The following is a 19,243-nucleotide window of genomic DNA, read 5'->3' as shown; positions in this document are numbered from 1 at the left end:
GTACAGCTCAAAACAGCAAAAAGCGGCAGTAAGACGGGGGAGAAGAGGGAGGGAAGTCTGCATGCGTCTGTGCTGTGAAGGCCATAGATAAACATGCGAATGAGAACAGTTCTAACAAGCTACAATATAGTATTTAGTGTAACTGTTGCAAGGGGGAGGGAGGAAGGGGGAAAAAGAGGGAGAAACAAAGGCTTGTACAGACAGCTTGAAATATAAAAGGGGAACTTGCTTGTAATTAGTGTGCTTGATTTGAGACGTGTCTGTCTCCTGGCATCGCTTTGAGATCTCAAATAAACTTGGTTTGCTTCTCCACCCTAGTGTGTTAATTAGTGCGACGCACACCGGGCAACGAACCCCGCTGTTGCCCCCTCGGGCCCTCTGGGCCGGCAACACATAGTTGCTTTCACATGCTATTTCTTGTTAAACCTGTGTTAATTACTTTATTCCCACAGTTAGAGTCCAGAGCCAAACAGGATTCGCATTCAAACTGGCAGACCATCAGTCCTTGTAGGCTCAGCATACATAATGAGTGAATGTTCTAGCAGTGTATTGTTGTACAAAGAAAGTGACATGATTAACTATGAGCTGAGTTCATTGCTGCGGTCTAGTAAAAGCTGGTCACGTCACTGCATTTACACATCTAACAACAGGCAAGAAGGAAGAGACAGAATTATTTTCTTCCTAAAATAGCATCATAGAGCTTTCCTGTTTTCTTGACTTGAATCTCTCTGAAACCAGCTGCAGCGAGGAGCTTGCTGTACTCGGTTGGCGTTCGTTCTTTTCCTTCAGCCTGAACCAACATGTTCATAGAGTAAAGCTGGGCTTCTAAAGGCCCAGTTTTGTCTTCATTCAAAAGTGTTTCAACCAGCAGCACTCCGCCCCCTGGTGGGATAAAGAGATTTAAAAACAAACACGTTAATTTATCAGAGGAGGACACGAAAGCTTATTTTTCAACTGCATTTTTAGGTATTTCCAAAACCTTAGTGATCTCCCTTAAATGAGAAGAAAAATCACGTTATATTTATTTAATGAAATAGCAAGAGGGATTATGTGCATCAATTTACTTATTTCCTGTACTTCAAAGTAGAGAGTGAAGGGGAACCTATTAGCTGTGACTGAAACATTTATTTATGCCAGCAGAAATGAGCCCCGGAGGTGTGGTTGCTCAGCCCCTCTGAAAATCAAACCCCCATGGCACCTAGAAACACAGATTAGCAATTTTCAAAATTGAAGAGGTGCCTGTCAACATCATTAGACACCTAAATAACTTTAAATATCTGGCCTTCCATGTTTAAAGTGAAGTGCCCAAACCTAGAAACCAATTGTGAAAATTTTCACACTGGCCATTATTACTAGCATGGCTTGGATACAAATCACCGACTTAAAAGGAGAAAGGCTTTCCGTGTATGTTTCTTTACTTAGTCTTTCATTCAAATGAACCTTTAAAAAAAAAAACACACAAAAACCCTGTCCAAACCAAATGATGCATATAATTCTCTATTTTGCAAAGAGGAAAACATACCAGGCTTGCAAGCCTTGTGGATTTTTGCTAGTAGCTGCATACACTTGTCATCTGCCCAGTCATGCAGGATCCTAGCCAAAATGTACAGGTCAGCTTCTGGAATTGGATCTTTAAAAAAATCTCCTGTAACAAAAAAGAAAAACAATGCAAAGAACAGGCCTGAATAAGCAACCATTTTAAATTTGGTGTAGCAAAAAGTACAAGCTAGCTCCCAAACTACTCAAAAGACGTGCTGGGAAACTACACTCCTCTGGCTTGTCATACTCACGGGCAATGCTAAGCAGTGACTAAGAATGTATGGCAAAAATTCTTAATGCCGTGTGGCAGTGTGAAGGGGGTTTGTTCGTGTTAAGTGTGGAAGAAGCCTGAAAAATGTAAGCAGCCAAACATTTAATAGACATATCTGATTCTTTGGAAACATTTTAGTGCTTCACAATTTCTCCGAAGAGACAGAAATGAACGTACATGTAAGGAAGTAAACAAACCAAAAAAAGTTAATTTTCACCTCCTTCTACATCAATTACATTTAAAAAACCTCCTCCAATCTAGGTGGGACCACGATACAAATAAAGAAGATTCACAGCCCCACTTAGGGGGCAAATCTCCAGGGCCGCCTGGGGGGGGCAAGTGGGGCAATTTGCCCCAAGCCCTGGGCCCTGCAGGAACCCCCATGAGAATATAGTATTCTGTAGTATTACAACTTTTTTTTTATGGAAGGGGCCCCCGAAATTGCTTTGCCCCAGGCCCCCTGAATCCTCTGGGTGGCCCTGCAAATCTCCCAGTATTAAATAATTGCTGGTGTGCTCTTTATGCATCCACTTGAATGCCAATTTCATTTCGCTTTCCTGTCTGCTACACCCCTATAAACCATCTGGCACACTTCTCTGTCTTTGCTTTTAAGTCATCACCCCCCTGTACTTTTTTCTCTTCTTCACTGCTGGGTCCCATTTCTCTGTCTCTCCTCTCCTCCTCCGACCCCCATTCCCTCAAAACTGACCATTTATTTTGATTTAAATAGTAAAAATAGACATCTAAAAGCAAGATGCCTCAACACTCAGTTTATATCGTAACAAGATCCCAACAGCATTTATCCCTTCAAATGTAACATGGGCCTTTGTGGCCAGTCACATTGCACTAATCTACCCAACCTACTGTTTTCAACAATTTTGCACACTTTGGACCTGCCCACAATTGTTCAGTAAAGCCGCATCCCCACCACGTGACACTGACGGGCTAGGAGGCACACAGCATGAGCTTGGTTTTTAATTTTTACGTTGCTGTTTAATTGGGATGATGTTGAAGGCCTTGGTATATACTTGCATCCTTGGCACCTAATAGCTCAACTTCTCCCAGGTGAGAAACCAAGCTCAGAGGGTGTACATTGCTCATTACACTCTGTTATCATGAAACATGGTCCCTTCAGCACATTTTTCTTTCCATATGAGCACACACAAAATGAACCACGTTTACCTTCATGGAAAGTGATCCGACGTTCTTCTGGGGGTACAAAACGCTCCTTCGCCACTTGCACTACTTTAGGTAGGTCATAAATTGTGACTGTAGACTTTGGGTACAAAGAAATACATTCCTGGGCCAAACCACCTGCACATCCTTATAGTGAAAATGAAATGCAGGGTAAATGCTCAAATATAACAACATTGGTCATTTTTATAATATCTTCCATCTAAGAAACTTAGACGGCAATGAACTCAGATTCATGCCGCCTTGTGAGGTAGGTTAATGTTAGTATCCACTTTTACAGAAGGAGACACTGAAATACAAAAGAGATAAGTGATTTGTTCATGGTCTCCCAGCCTAGCTGTCTTCTCTGAAATAGGACCCAATTTTCCCTGCTCCCAGTCCTCTGATCTAACCACCAGTCTGTAAAGGATATTGTTTTAACAACACAGTGTGAGGCAGCTATAGCTGGCTGGAAATTTTCAAATGAACAGTTTTCGCTTTCAAAAAATTATAAGTTTGAATAAGAAAATTTTATGAAATATTGACTCTCTCTAAGTTTTAGTTTTCATGACATTTTTCAGACTTTTTTTTAAGTGAAAGCAGTGACTGGAAGTTTATTTCACTGAAAACCTCTGTTTTGTTAAACAGGAAATGGAGATAACCATTTAAGTGTTTGCCATAAAACACGAGACTTTAAACCAATAAAATTGGGTCTGTTTTGATCATTGCAAAACAGAAACCTCAATTTTTATGAAAATATTCTAAAAAAATATCAACAAGCCTTACATGAAACTAACAGCTAAAATACCAGTGACCCACCACAGTAGATATTCCCCTTATCAAAAATCGACAAACCATTTTTCTGTTTTAAAGCTCCCATCTTCAATATTTAGGAAGGCATATAGCAAATAATAATACTTAGCCTCTTATATAGTGCTATTAAACTAGATGATCACAGTGGTCCCTTCCAGCCTTAAAGTCTATGAGTCTATAGTGCTTTTAATCTAAGAATATCAAAGCACTTCACAAAGAAGGCACGTATCATTATCTCCATTGTACTGATGGGAAAACAAAGGCCCAGAGAGGGGAAATGACTTGCCTAAGGTCATCCAGCCAACCAGGGGCAGAGCTGCGGTAAACTCCTGAGTTCCAGCATGGTCAAATCAGCACAGTCGCTGCAGCAATGCATTAGAACTCTAGGCACCCTTCCCTACAAGCTGGATTTCCAAAGCCCTTACCTCCTCCCATTAGATTTACACCAAAGGCAGGTCTTGGTATGTACAAATAGCCACCAAGAACACTTTTAATCCCTTGTAATAAAAACACTGATTCCAGTCTGGGAAGAAGAGGACTGAAATCGCAGGACAACCAGTACATTTGTCTTGGGGAGAAGGCAGGAGTGAGGACAAGGAACTACAAGTTGTGTTCAAGTGATGGGTGGGGCATGTGACATTTTGGAAAATTCCATGGCTCTGAACACATTGAGCTTCAGCATAACATACTTAAATTAGAGCTGGTGATCAATTTTCCACAACACATTTTTCCATCAGAAAATGCTACTTCGTCGAATGCAAAATATTCCATGGGAATGTGTCATTTTCAACAAATCTTTCAAAAGGAAACCAGACGAGTTTCCAATAGAAGCCTGCCTGCTTTCTGTCAGCTTGCCTACCCTTCCCCACCAGCAGCCCATCTGGTGAGCAGTTTTCTGGGATCCTACAGCTCCCTGGCTCCTCTGCAGCTCCTGTGGTGGAGTTGCCACAGAGCAGAGCTCCCAAGAAGCATCTTCCATTTGGGAAACGGTGAAACACTTTGGTGTTTCCAAAATGAAGTATTACAGAATTTTTCTTCTGCAAAAATGTTTGAAACTTTGGCTTTTCATCTCAATTTGGGATACAATTTATTTCTAAAATCTTGAAACTTTTGCAGTGTGAGATTCATTTCCCAAGCCAGATCTACTTAAAATGAAATAGTCAGAAGGCAGAACAGATCAAGCTTACGGACCATGATTCACCCCGGTGCTTAAGCACAGATCTATCCCTAAATACATGATAATTCCCATTGAGGCTGAATCAGTGCTATGGGCATGCAAGTAACCCAACAAATGCAGCCAAGAAAAATTTGAAATAATAATACACAACAATGACAACATCATAATCATCATAATCTGCAGCGGACCTTAACACATCAGTAGCATCACAAATGCACAGAAGTGATTGCGGTGTGACTGAAGATATCCGCAGAATTTTTACAGCCAAATTACAGGGTAGGGGTCGGCAACCTTTCAGAAGTGCTGTGCCAAGTCTTCATTTATTCTCTCTAATTTAAGGTTTTGCATGCCAGTAATACATTTTAACATTTTTAGAAGGTCTCTTTCTATAAGTCTATAATATATAACTAAACTACTGTTGTATGTAAAGTAAATAAGGTATTAAAAATGTTTAAGAAGCTTCATTTAAAATTACATTAAAATGCAGAGCCCCCCCGGACTGATGGCGAGGACCCGGGCAGTGTGAGTGCCACTGAAAATCAGCTTGAATGCTGCCTTCGGCACGCGTGCCATAGGTTGCCTACCCCTGTTATGGGGCTATATTTGCTGTCACAAGGGAGCTATATTGGCAGAGGCTGTTCTAATGCTATGCACAGCTCCAGCGGAAAATTGTCATCAATATTACTCAGAAAATCATAGGTAAGGCCATTGCAAAGAAGAATAAAACACAGCTGAGGCACACTGAATGCCTTTAGAGGTTGAGAAGTGAAAATGGCCAGAACAGATTAGCCAGACTTCATTTCTGCTTTCTGTGTTTTAGAAACATGGAAGAGCAAAACATCAGGGGAGAAGTAATAATGGAGAGTGCCTGGTGCTATAAATCCTGACAGGATTGAAATACAGAGACAATGGTAAAGCTGTTTGGGGGTAAGACATATGTAGGCAATTCATCAACCTAAAGTCACTGAATGAAGTGAAGAGTAGCCTGGAAGCTGTTCTGGCAGAATTTCTTAAGCAATGGCAGAAGAAAAACCTACCAAACCAGTGAGATGGAAAATAAGCTGCTACTTAGATCTATGGGGTTCTTTATACTGAGAAAAACATTCCACTTTCTAATGCTTTTATCATTTCCATAATTTTATATGACTTTGGCTCAAAATGTAAAATGCTTCCCTTGTGATTGGTCTTGGCCTTGAAGTGTGTCCTGTTTCTCTCTTGCTCACACAGGTCATAGAATAAGTGCAGTATTTATCCATAGCTTACAAAAGAAAACAGTTCAAAGTTCTGATGACACTTACCTCCCAGATCGTAAATGATGGTGAAAGGTGAAAGGTCAAATGCAGCAATCACATCTCTGCCACATATACTCCAAATTGCATTTAAACCATACATGAATGTGATCATCTCTTCTTCTGATCTAGTGATTTGAAAGAACATTATCTGTAGCACAAGTAAATTATGACACATTCATTGGTGGCTAGCATAATATTAATCTTTCACTAACTTTTGTCTCAAATACTATATAAAATCCTGCTTCTCAGCCAGCATGCACAATAGACTACGGCGACCACTAGTAAGAAGAACTTACACTAGTAGCTATTCAAAACATTAAAAATAAACCCGCCCTGCTTCCTGCATTTTTATGAGACTTACTGGAAGAAAAACATGTTACACTTATAATCTAGCAGTGTGTTATGATGCTAAGCCTAAGGGTCCCCAGATGTTTCTCATTTAACAGAATTTTCCATTATACCAACTATGGTACATAACAAACTTGCATGATAGGTTGCAAGTAAGAATTTTTTGCTTTGATACCAAATGACAAGCATATTAGAAATACCAGAAATTCTCAACACTGGATACCATTGAAATGACGGGTTTTTCATGTGAATAGGACTAATCATCATATTTCACCACTGAAGTGGTAATACAAAATAGAAAAGTCATCCCAACACTACATTGATTATTACCTGTAGAGAGCACCAAAGAGGTCTTTTGATGAAACGCCAAATGCTCGTTCATACTGGTTTTTCCCATCTCTTAAAAAAAAATTACAAAATTGTGAGCATATTTTTGGTTTAACACCTTGCTGCATTGGTGGCAATTTTATTAAGGTACCTATTCTATTAAACTTATTAAGGAAAAAGGGAATCACCTTTGGCATTACACCTTTATTTGATTCATTGAATCATTCTGAAAACTGTCTGTGCCACACCAAAAAATTCAAAAAGGAAATCAGTTTCGCCTTTGTTATTATTTAAAGTTCATTATTGGACACCACTAAGAGGAAGGAAACACAACTGCTATTTGATGTACCAAAGACAGGGCTCAGATCCTCAGCTGGTATAAATTGACACAGCTCCATAAAGAGCTGTGCTGGCTTGTACCAGCTGAGATTCTGGCCCAATTACACTGACTTCCTTCCTCACTTTCTTCTGCCTTTGGCAACACAACCAATTAGGATCCTTGCAAGCATCCCTCAGTCACTATTCATCATCATTTGCCTGGACGAAGGCTTCCCTCCACAGAAACTGTTGTCATGATTAAATGTTCCCCTTGGGACACAACAAAGAAGCATAGCAGAGAATTCTGTTTCCTGAATCTGCAGCGAATTCATCCACTGAAGCACTAGCAAACATAAGCTCATGTAGTAATAGTGATACTTTGCACTTCAACATGCTTCTGAAACAATTACCACTCAATATGTATTATCAGCAGGCAGGATTGAACCTGGGAGCTCTGGAGCTAAATGCATGCTGCTCAAGCCACATGGCTGTTAGCTAACACTGGAGCAGATTCATTAATCTCCAAGTGGTCTCAGTTCCACTACATGGGACAGAGCACCACATGCAGGAGGTGTGTGGGTTACATATGTCTTCATTTTCTAATGTTTCCCCGGAGACACGCCTCTTCCTGAGCAGGTTCACAAATGTAGCAAAGTGCTTTATTGCAATGGGTGTTGGTACGTGAGTTTTGTACAAACAACATAAGATTTCATCTCCTTACCTCACAGCATCTGTCAGGTACTGCCAGCACAAATAGACAGTTTTGGAGTAGTACATCAAATTATGATACTGAGACTTGGGACTTGATTTTGTAAGATAGAGGTTGGAAAGCTCTGTGTTCCTGTAAAAGGCTAAAGGGAATAAAGGGAAAGGTAAGTTAACATTTATAAACTTGTCATTGTGCAAAGCCTGTTTTACAGCATAATCTGTGTAACAAGAACAAGCTGTAGGAATGCAATCAAAGCAACAAAGAAACTGCAGGAGATTCCCCACTCTTGATAGACCAGAGATGGGAGAGGGTCCAGGCACGCATGCATAGCATACCATATCTACCCATCAGATGCTGTAAGAACTGAAGTGAAGAATTCCAGGATGTAAAAAGCACACCCCATCACCATCACCATTTCTTTGTGAAACTGCATAAGCCATATGCCTGTGGTGACATCTTTTTCCACTATGCTTTTTAGTGTATGTGCTTAAAAACATCTTATTTCAGCAATAACACCTAACATGCCAGTCTTTTTTCACCTGGTGAGGAAACCAATAGGGAAAATTAAAACCCCAGGACATAATACCACCCCTAATCCCTAACTTGAAAAGCTCACACACTTCTGAGGCCATCTAGTGCTAGTGAATTTCAATATCCTCACTGGCTGATTATGGGAGCCATCTGACAGATGCAAAGTTTTGGGCTTTTACTTTGCTTACAATATGTCTATCATGGACAGATATTGTGGAATATCAGTATCTTTTTCCAATTTAGATTAATCCATTTTGGAATTGGATCAAGCTAAACTGGAACAAGCCAACTCTTATTCCAGAATAAGAGTTGGCTTGTTCCAGTTTAGCTTGATCCAGAATATTATTCCAGAATAATAGTATCCATATGGGGAGCTACTGTGGAATGGCTATAGCACTTTAAATTCCCCCTTCCTTACTCCAAAATAACTTCCCCATGTAGACGTGGCCTAAGAGTAGAAAAGGTACTTGTAAAAAAGGCCACTCTTCTCAGAAGTTTATTATAGCAGTCCCTGTGTACCAATGGGTTTATATTAATCCTTAGAACACTGCTTGATTCCTGTGGGAGGAGACCTACTGCTGCTTCTGTCAGCAAAATGTGTGAGTGGCATTTACAGAGAGATCCACCAATGTTTGCTGCATATGGAATATAACAGATTAGGAAGAGTAGATAGATATTGTACAGACTTTTCCTGCTCTCTGCGGGCTTTTCTCCTCATTTCTGCCTGCTAAATCTTGTATTGAGAGCACAATTCAGGCTGAAAGCAGAGAATACACAGCAAAGAAGTTTCTTTGTATACATAGGATTTTCATTCAGGGTTACTTTGTCTGAACACATCTCTTTCTAAGCTATCTGTAAATATTTCTAAAGTACACTTCACACTGCAGAGGTCCAAACCTTCAGACAGCGTAAACAGCATAGCTCTGTCGATTTCAATGGAGTTCTACCAATTTACAGCAGCTGAAGATCTGACCTCTTGTCTTTATCTCAGGGAGTCTGAAACTGCACTTTATGTAATAAAGATAATTAATATAAAGATATAAAGACAATTGGCCAAGTTAGCAGGTTCTTAGGAGAGGTAGAAAAGTGACTTTGCATCTGTTTTACTCTCTTACTCCTACTCAAGTTCAGTTTTTGTAAATCTGCTGCTTTGAGATTTCTCAAATCTCACTGTACCTCTTCTCGCATTCTGGCAGTTTTGCTTTTAATATTACAACTCAGTCTCGCACATACTATTTAATGAGACCTTAAAACCAACAGTGATTTAATTGTTAGTCTTCTCCCTTCCCGACAACATTACCTCCTTCACTTTTCATTTCAACTTCCAGGAGCTTTAATCCCACGCAGGCATCAAGCAACCGTTCCATTCCACTGACACTGGTGCCCAAACGTTCAGCAATGGCATCTGAAGACAGGGGCCCTTCTGACTCCAGCAATAGATCAAACACCCCCAATTCACAGGCGGTAAACATAATCTGAAAGCAAATGGTCATGGAGAGAGTGGACTAAGAAAAAGTGCAGATGCCCCCTGATGAGCAGGTTTTGAGGGGAAAATTTTTTACAAGAATTGTAAAAACCACCATTAAAGCATTTTTCAACCATCAAAATGCTGCAGTTGCTTTTAGCACTGAGACCATTACTTAAGTTGCACTGCTTCTTTCATTTCTGTTCCCTGCTGAACTACCCATTAAATGATTACATATTAAGGCCAGGTATTGTGTATGCATATTTTTTTTTTGCCTTTATACGTTTAGAACAGACCCTTACAATACCACATTTTAAAGGCCCTGTGATATGATTAAGGGACTGATGATGTGACATATTGTTAAAAAAACAATGAAAATCTCGTGCATCAAAGCCAGAAACAATCCTAAAAGCTTTGGAGCCCTTAGATAGATCTAATAGCCTATCTCCAAATTGTAACAAATGTCTTTTTATTTATGTCTTTCTATCTAGCATGGAACACATAATGCTAAATTGCATATTTTATTGTTGTCATAGAAAAAGTTCACAAAAATGCCAGAGTGTAACAGTTCTAATCTCCTGCTTGCCATGATCCTTCGTAAACCTCCACAGAGTTTCCCCTCTCAGAGATAACATAACACCATCCAGCAGAATCAAAATTATCTTCCGATTATCTTTCAAAAATATAATTTAAGAGTGTGAATTTGAAAAATGTTGGCCATCCACTGCCTCTCTGAGTGCTTAAAAACCTGTTACTGTTTGAACTATCCTATATTCTCTCCACAGTGGAAAGGAGATTCATTGGGCATTTAATTCCCGCCCCCCTCCATGAATGGTATTTCTTGTTTTGCTGTGTTGGCTTTTGACAGAGCAGGAAATATTAAATACTAATTGGAATATATGGTTTGTAAAAAAATCTTCAAAGAGGGAAATGAAATCTCTGGGTTTCTACCTCTGCCTTACTACCATTCTGTTTATTGAAAGACAGTCATTAAACTAGATCTGTTTTCCCCCCAAGGGATACAATTTGCCAAAATATAACTGTGTTCTCTTTTGCAGCACAAGGTAAGTACAGATATGCAAAATTCACTGTAGTTGAGAATATTTTTGCAAAACTGTGTTATCTGGGGTTAGATTTTGCAAAATCAAAACCAAGGGTCATTTGGATCTGTGGTCTGTTTATCTGAAAACCAAAATTTCGAGGTATGTGGAAATATTCTATTAGCAAAACAGACTGGCACGATTGTGGGTGATTTTAATTTAGCAAAGCATCATTTGGAAGATTTTATAATAATACAACTTGGTTCAGATCTGGGTTCCCTTTATCCAAAACCCCTAAATTCAAGGAGTTGGATAAATTATCTCAGAGTTGGACCATCATTGAAGGTGACGTCTCTTACAGGTTTTTTTCCTGCAAACTTTCATCACGCCTATTTCAAGTTAAAATTTGACAAACTACTAGGAGATTGAAGTTAAAATTGGGACCCCTTGTACTGAGTCTGTTCCTTTCTTGAGATTTAAAATAACCATCTAAATTGAGTTTGGAAATTTCTACCTACCTAGTTTTAATATAATTTCCAAGCATTATTTGTAATTCTTACCTTTGAGACTAAAAACCCATTGTTGTATTGAAATAAGATCTGAGGATAGTCAAGGTCTTCTGTGGAGCTCATTTTCCTTCAGCGCTCTGTGAGAGATCCTCTTGCCTTCGTCATTTAAATAAGCCTCTTTCCCACTAGATACAGATCACACTGGGTAGTTCACTTAACCTTATTAGTTGTGAGAAAGACGTTATTAAAAACACACACATATTGGCTGAAGAATTTGAATCAGCTAGTTACTTCTATTAGATTTCTAGCTGTTCTTTGGCTCTCTGTTCAGAAAGTACAGGCTGGAGAATTACTATGAATTTACGTATTTTATCAGCCAAAATGGCATTTAAAATGCTAATGAGAAGTTATAGAAAGCAAAATAAAGATGTTTAGATGATAGTGTTTACAATGTCGAAAACCTGAACAGGGGATGTTACAGTTTATCAAGACATAATAAATCAGTTACATTAATTCAGGGTCTAATCACAACCATGGTACAACGGCAAACTTTTATCCTAGTTCTATGGTATTCTGAGCAGGTGATTTTGGCACCAGTGTGGAACTATAGGATCCTTAAATATAGATCCTTATTTATCTCCAATCAAGTTTATCAGCCAGTGGAATTATGGAATTGCTTGTGTCAGTTCAACCACACAATTCTAAAGTAGAGTTTAAAAATGTGGGAAAATGAATGATCAAACAATCCCCAAACAGCTTGAAATTACCTTTTCCAGATATATACAGCCAAGCTTTGCCATCTATACCAGCACAAGACTATCTCCCATTATACACAAAATACAATATGCAGGTATCATTTTGAAACTATTTTAATTTTTCTGGAATTTCACCAGTATTGTAAGCCTTCTTTTAAGTAAAGGTACAAAGGATGGGAAAATCTTTAGTTTACAAGCCAGTTCAAAGCTTCCTCCTTTTTGCTTTTTTTCTCTCTAAGACCCATCAGTTCTCTTGACCATGAAAAAGATATGTGATTTCTAAGCTAAACTCTTCAAAACAGGGTTCTTCTTTTGCTGTAGATAAGCACAGTTTCCTATAACAAATAGTAGTAGCAGGCTTAGTTAAGGTAATTAGTTTCTCCAGCCTCTGTACTCTCAACTACTTACTGATTTTACATAATTTCTAGACAAGACTAAACTTGTATGTGAAATACAGCTAACAAAACATCATGTGTTTTAGTCACTTGGGATTTGTCTACACAGCGAAATTGACCAGCATAGCTAGTGCATGAGGCACTGTTTCCTCAACAGTGCCTCATGTGGACACTCTGTTCCAAAATAAAAGTAAACTCCAATTATCCAAAGGTTGCTGGAGACACTCCGCCTAAATTTAGGCCAAAATTATTACAAGCATTCTGGCCTATGTGTGGATGTACAGAATGTTATTATTTAAAATGCCATATTTTCTCTGTCTTCACTGCATAGCACCACTACAAACATGTTACATGCACTTATATTACCAGTATGGTATTCGCCGAGCACGTCTGCCATGAAACAGAGAAACCATCCCCCAGCATGGAAAGGGTTAAGGAGAGCCTTTGGGCCCAGCTAGCCCTGCCCCATTATATGGTGCCTTGTCCACCTTCAGTCCACGCTATTATAGAGGACAAATCTTGACAATATTTTTAATCAAGGGAAGAGCACAGCCTACTTGCCTTTGCAAGATTGGGGGATTATAACTTAAATTAAAAAAAATTGGCATGTGCAGCAAATGTGACTTGGAAAGTTGCCAAATGGCTTCTTTAATAAGTTATTTCCTTCCCAAATGTCATTTAATTCTGTCACCATCTGTCAAGTGTTATTCACTCCATTGGTATTAGAGTTGTTCCAAAGAAGTCATATGATTTTTTTCAGTGGGAGAAGGATTTACTACTTCCCCCTACTCTCTGTCTATTCAAATCAGATCCACCATTGTTACTCAAATTGCATTTCCTCTCCATCAGAAAAAAAAACGAGAGAGACAAACAGACACCCACCTTAGAACAGCCAGCAGCCCACTGATTACGATTTGGAAGATCCAGGCTCACGTGCCTGCGCTAAATTATCTATTGAAGTCATGGGAAGGGGCGGGGGGTGCAAGCCCACCCACAACTGAAGGCTCTTCCCCTAGCCCCAGGGGAGAAGCCACTAAGCCAGGTGTCAGCAACCTCTGGCACGCGGCTCGCCAGGGTAAGCGCCGGACCAGTTTGTTTACCAGCCGCCTCTGCAGGTTTGGCCGATCATGGCTCCCACTGGCCACGGTTCACTGCTCCGGGCCAATGGGGGTGGCGGGAAGCTGCAGCCAGCACATCTCTCAGCCTGGCGGGCCGCGGGCCAGAGGTTGCCAACCCCTGCACTAAGCCCAGGGGTCAACTAAATTTGGGAGACAACAGATGATCAAACAGGAATGGGAATGAGCATTACAGAGCCAAAAACAGGGATCCTGAAGGGGACATCGAGCAGAGACAGCACCTACTGCTCCTCAAAAATTTCTAAGGATCCAGCACATGTGCAGCCCAGAGGAACTCTGCCTGGATGTGTGATTGAAGGGAGGGATGGAAATAAGCCCCACAGGCGCAGAGTGCCTCTCTGTCCAACATCCTCATCCTGATTTTATGGATGGCCACTTTGGCCAGTGGCAGGAGGAGGTTGATGAGAAGATCTTGTGAATTCATGGGGCCACGGACAGGGTGTGCGTGGAAATTAGGAGGTGCAGGGGGAAAGTGCAGCCAGAACCTTAGGCGAAGGTTCTGGAGGAGCTGAGAAAGGGGCTGTAATCTGGTGCACTTGAGATAAATGTGTGCCAGAGTCTCCCTCGTGCCACAAAAAGGACAAGTGTCGCAGAGATAGAGGTGAACCGCGCCAAGTACACACCCATGCTCACAGCTCCATGAAGGAGCAGCCAGCTGATCCTGGTGGGCCGTGGAACCAAGGTGGAATACCACGGCTGGCCCACCAGGGTTCCTCACCCTCCACAAATGGCAGAAGGTCCTGCCACTGCGTATCAGGGCGGCACACAAGGGTGAGGAAATAGAACATGTGGAGTACAAGTGTGTACAGATGTTTCCTTGGCGTGGTTCAGAAATGAACCAGCTGCAGATCACACAGCCGGCTCATACTATTGGGGGGGGAGGGGAGCGGGGAGAGCGGGTTGGAGATCCTGGACCTGAGAAACTGAACATCTAAACTGAGTTGTTCCACAGAAGGTTTTGGTTTTGATGAATTTGCATTTTCTGATAAAAAAACAATTTTGGCTAAAATTTCCCAACCTGCTCTACTTTCAGCATCGTGGCACAGACTTCTGCCACTTGAACTAAAAACAATAATTCCATTAGCTGGCAGGTATTATCCTCCAGCTTGCAGGCTGCTTGCCTCTGTCCGGGTAGAGCAGTCTCTAGAGGGGGATGACACCTTAGCATGAATTACACTTTGGTTAAAGGTTCACCACTGTGAAAATGTTTTTTGATGCTTTATTCTTGCTGTAGCTTTGGCTGCATAACCAGACATTTAAGGGCATAATAACTAACTAAACTGCTGTGTTGCCATAAGACTGACAGACTTTTTTTTTTTCCAGTCCCAGCAAAGGACAGAAAAGACTTGGGTAATAAAAAGGCCATACAGTTTATTAAGCCCACTTGGAGAGCTTTTGTACCATGGCTACCAAGATTATTTTTAAGGACACCAGAGATAATCATCTTAGAAGATTACTAAAAGCAAGGAGACTGAGGAGTGATGATGAGGTTTGCAGATAACTGCACTAGTCTGATAGTGTTTTGAAAAGCAACATGTTTCCATGTATACTGTTACTGAGGCGTAAACTCTAAGCTCCTGTTAAGACATGAAGGAACTCTAAAAAATAAAATGAAGGTTGCTTTCATTCTCTGGAGGCACCATCAGACATCTTAGCACAATGCCAAATATGTGCTATGTAAAGTTGTTACTTTGTTAAATCTGCAAGGAGTTGTCTATGTGTTTTTGATTAATGAACCTATCTTTCCACAAATCACTTGCTGTAGACAAATAGTACAACAGAAAATAATTACAGCGACAAACAAGTCATGCAGAATAGGAGAGATTTTTTAAAAATGATATGACAATCAGATTGGAGAATAAAATATGATTAAATATTAAAAAACAAAAAGCCACCCATGAAAAATGAGGACTGATACCAATTTACCATGTAATATGTACAATTGATAAGGATAGATATGTTACTAGTATGGAAGTGACTAGGCTAGTGAGATTATGTAATGCTAGTATGGAAGTAACTATACAACTGTTGGTATGAAGGTACAGCGCATACTCAATATAAAATAGATGTCTTTAGAAGCCTGAGCAGACGCAGACTGAGCTGAGTGCTTATGAAGATAACACAGTGCTGTGCTTTTTTGCCTGACTCCTGAGTGCTTATTGAACATTGGACTGTATGTCTGTTTGAAGGAATATGCAATATGGATATTCAACAAGCTTTCTTTCCTTGTGTATTGTCTTTCCCTTCTAGATGCTGCAAAATAAATCCAGTTCCCATCTGCATTTAGCAAACTTTTTGCACAACACACCAGAAATGGTGACCAAAATGAGTTTCCCTGCTTATGTTAGATTAACTATTAGCAGACACTTGGAGTATATGGAGCTCCACAGATTCCCACCACCTCCAAACAAAAAACCCACAGTTTCAATCTTCCTCAGAGCTGTAGGGGGTCTTTAAGAAATAAGCCTTTTAAGAACAGAGCTGGAGACCAGAAGCCATTGTTGCTCCATTCAGTTTTGCAGAGACACTGTCAATAACTCACTTGAACTCAGACTTTGCTACCAGAATGAAGCCCCAGGAAAAGAAAAAATTGCTGCAAGCTTTGTGAGGCCTGACAGATTCAGAGCATGAAGCAGTGAAGCTAAAACTTAAACAAAGGAGAGAGTCAAAAAAGGGAAAAAAAGGGGATAGTGATTGGTGCAGGCGTGGCTGTAGGGAATGGCTTGCTCCACCACTCATCACAAAGGTAGTAGGTGAACACATGCCTACTGGCTACCCCATGCAGATCTTGTCATTACCTGACCTTCTCTCTCCCTGTCTGCTGTACAAACTAATCTTCAGCAAAAACTCTAGGTACAGCTTCATCTTGGTGGTGTAGAATCACTGGAGTCTTCTCTATTTTAGGGTCCTTCACTCTGTGTGAGGGGAAAAGACTCATAATGGTGGACCTTGAATGTCTGTACTCACTGTCTTGGGAGAAACCCCTCTTCTTGCTGAGAACTGCTTTCCATGTCACCTGTTGAGGGTTAAGGCAAGCAGGCATAAATGAACTTATAGATTGAAATAAAGATGGTCTCTATCTACAACAAGACTTGTGGTAGCACCCCCTAGGATGGTCATTTTTTTTTTGACAGGTAGGAGGAGGAGAAGAAGAAGAAGAAAGGAGCACTTTTCCTCCCTCAGCTATCTGGTTGGAAGGGGTTGGGGGAAGAACAATTCCCAGACCCCCAAAGAGTGTTGGACAGACTGATGGTGAGGTTGGAAGGGAGCAGAGACAGGTGGGAGTATGGCAGGCTTCACTTCATGAAGAGCAAGTGGAACCTCAGTCAGCTGGCTCCACCGCACATGACTAGCCCTTCTGTTCTGATTCCCCCTCCCAGCACCAGATGCCTTAGATGGTTGGGGCTGGAGCAGAGAAACTCCTCTCTCATCACTCTTCTCCAGTAGAATTACGCTACCTTTTGCCACTGATAACTCTGCCTAGTTTTACTAGATACACCTCATTCAAGCACCCTCATATTTCTGGATTCTGCAGGAGCTTAAGAAGTATGTCCATCCCCTGTTAGCATGTTCCTATTCTCATTGGAGGATATTCTCCATCATAATTTTCAGAGGGATCAGAGAATTGTTTTTAATGGTCGATGTGAAGTATTTGCCCTGAAGTCTCAAGAACTGAGGGTCTGGCTACACTTGCAGCTGTACAGCACTGTGAGTTAAACCTGTCTTTGTACAGCTGAGTAAGGAAAGCGCTGCAGTCTGGCCACACTGACAGCTACCAGCGCACTGTCGTGGCCACATTTGCAGCGGCATTGGGAGTGGTGCATTATAGGCAGCTATCCCAGCATTCAAGTGGCTGCAACATGCTTTTCAAAAGGCAGAGGGTGGTGTGTGACAGGGAGTGTGGGGAGAGAGAGAGTGGATTTTTGTAGTGTGGACACTGTGTCAGCTCCCTGCCTTGCAAGTTCCAACCCCCCTCCCTCGTCCATCCCTCTCTCACTCACTGAAAGCAAACAGCAGCTGTTTGTTTTTAAGAGTTACTGGCGGGAAACTGCCTGAGTTTGCCTTTAAAACCAGACATTTTCTGATCAGACCCCCGGAGAGGTTCCTGCATTGCCACCTGGTCTGATCAGCTAGGGGTTTTTGGGGGGCCCTCTCCCCACGCTCGTTTGTTTTTGAGCATACCCTCATTTTTAAACTCCCCTCCCACGAACAACTAATTTTGCCTGGAGATCTCCTGATTATTGTAAGCGAATCGCGTCCTCTCTGCATCCTCTGATGCTAAAACTGCTGTTCCTGTTGCTGCTTTGGGGATTGGTAAGAACTCCCTCTTGCAAACTCCCCCTGTCCTAGCTGCTGGCCTTGTTTCCCCAGCAGACAGACCCAAGCTAACTCCTTGGTCTGTATCTGTAATCTGTTTCTTGCTCCGCAGCGCCTTTGCGGCTAAAAATAAGCCTGTGCCGCTGCTAAGCTGTGCCTCCCTGGACTCTATCCTGGGCAGCCTACTTGCGGTTGTCCCACTGCTGCAGCCACCACCTTAAACCCCCACCTTGGAGCTGTATCCTGGGCACACACCACTCTGCCCTCTGGAACTACCCCTAGTATAAGGTGCACCCATTAGGTTAGGTTTAGCCTTCAGTCTACATAAATTGTAATTTCATTTTGCATAGCTGTGGTTAAGTTAGGTTTAAAAATTGTTTGCATTGTACTCTGTAAGTTAGGCTTAGAGAATTGTTGTATTGTGTATTGTTACTTGCTAATTTGTGTAGTCTTGGTTAAGTTAGATCATAGATAAAGACCTTGCTGTGTTCTGTATAATTGTGTTTCCCCCGTTCTCCCCGTGCCCCTCCCCCACCCCGGGCTTCCCCAGTCACTTGCTGCTTAAACTTACAGCCTGTCTGTTCTGTGTCTCCCTGACTTGTTGCAGTCTTTGCTGTTTAAACCTGCAGCCTGTCTGCTCTCTGTGTCTCCCTGAGTTTAAATCTCCCTCCGCAGCACTAGCATAAAACCCCATTCGTTACCCTTTTTCTCTCTGACACACCTCACATTTTACATTTACACCGCTGTAACGCATTTTTACCTAGAGTTGTTGGTTATTTAACACATTTTACCCATAACTGTTAGTTGGTTATAGGCTGCTGTGACACACCCTTTACATAGAAATTGTTAGCTACCTGTTACATTTATACTTCAGTGTTAATTGGTTACCAACTGTATTGTACCCTACTGTATTGTACCCCACTATTGAAACCCCCTATACTATTTACTAAAAGAAACCCCTCCCCAATTGTCTACCTTGACACCCCCCCATACCCCTCACTATTGAATTTTCCCTGTTTTTGCATTTTCTTAATAAAGTTTATTTTGCACCCCACCAGTGCAGTAGTTGTCCCCCAAGATCCCCTACCTGCTGGCAGGGTCACAGTGAAAGCTAAAAAGATCCATTAC

General features: G+C 41.2%; 1 protein-coding gene across 2 annotated transcripts; it reads right to left on the bottom strand.

Annotated features, from left to right (window-relative positions):
* Nucleotides 1-391: 391 nt before the first annotated feature.
* On the bottom strand, nt 392-16,801 carry LOC120383012 (acetylserotonin O-methyltransferase-like). 2 transcript variants are annotated; one of them, XM_039500610.1, is made up of 9 exons: nt 16,766-16,801; nt 11,564-11,731; nt 9,799-9,973; nt 7,980-8,109; nt 6,944-7,012; nt 6,272-6,390; nt 2,993-3,133; nt 1,523-1,645; nt 392-882 (listed from the first exon to the last, which is right to left on the bottom strand). In XM_039500610.1, exons 2-9 carry the CDS (start codon nt 11,633-11,635, stop codon nt 671-673), a joined length of 1,041 nt encoding a protein of 346 aa, XP_039356544.1. In that variant the 5' UTR covers nt 11,636-11,731; nt 16,766-16,801; the 3' UTR covers nt 392-670. The 2 variants fall into 2 exon arrangements, with proteins under 2 accessions (XP_039356544.1, XP_039356553.1); XM_039500619.1 differs by lacking the exon at nt 6,944-7,012.
* Between the last annotated feature and the right edge of the window lie 2,442 nt (nt 16,802-19,243).

Source organism: Mauremys reevesii, linkage group 1 (assembly GCF_016161935.1).
Source record: "Mauremys reevesii isolate NIE-2019 linkage group 1, ASM1616193v1, whole genome shotgun sequence".
Lineage (NCBI taxonomy): Eukaryota > Metazoa > Chordata > Testudines > Geoemydidae > Mauremys > Mauremys reevesii.
Note: the sequence above shows the minus strand (reverse complement) of the source record. Positions and strands in the feature narration are given on the sequence as shown.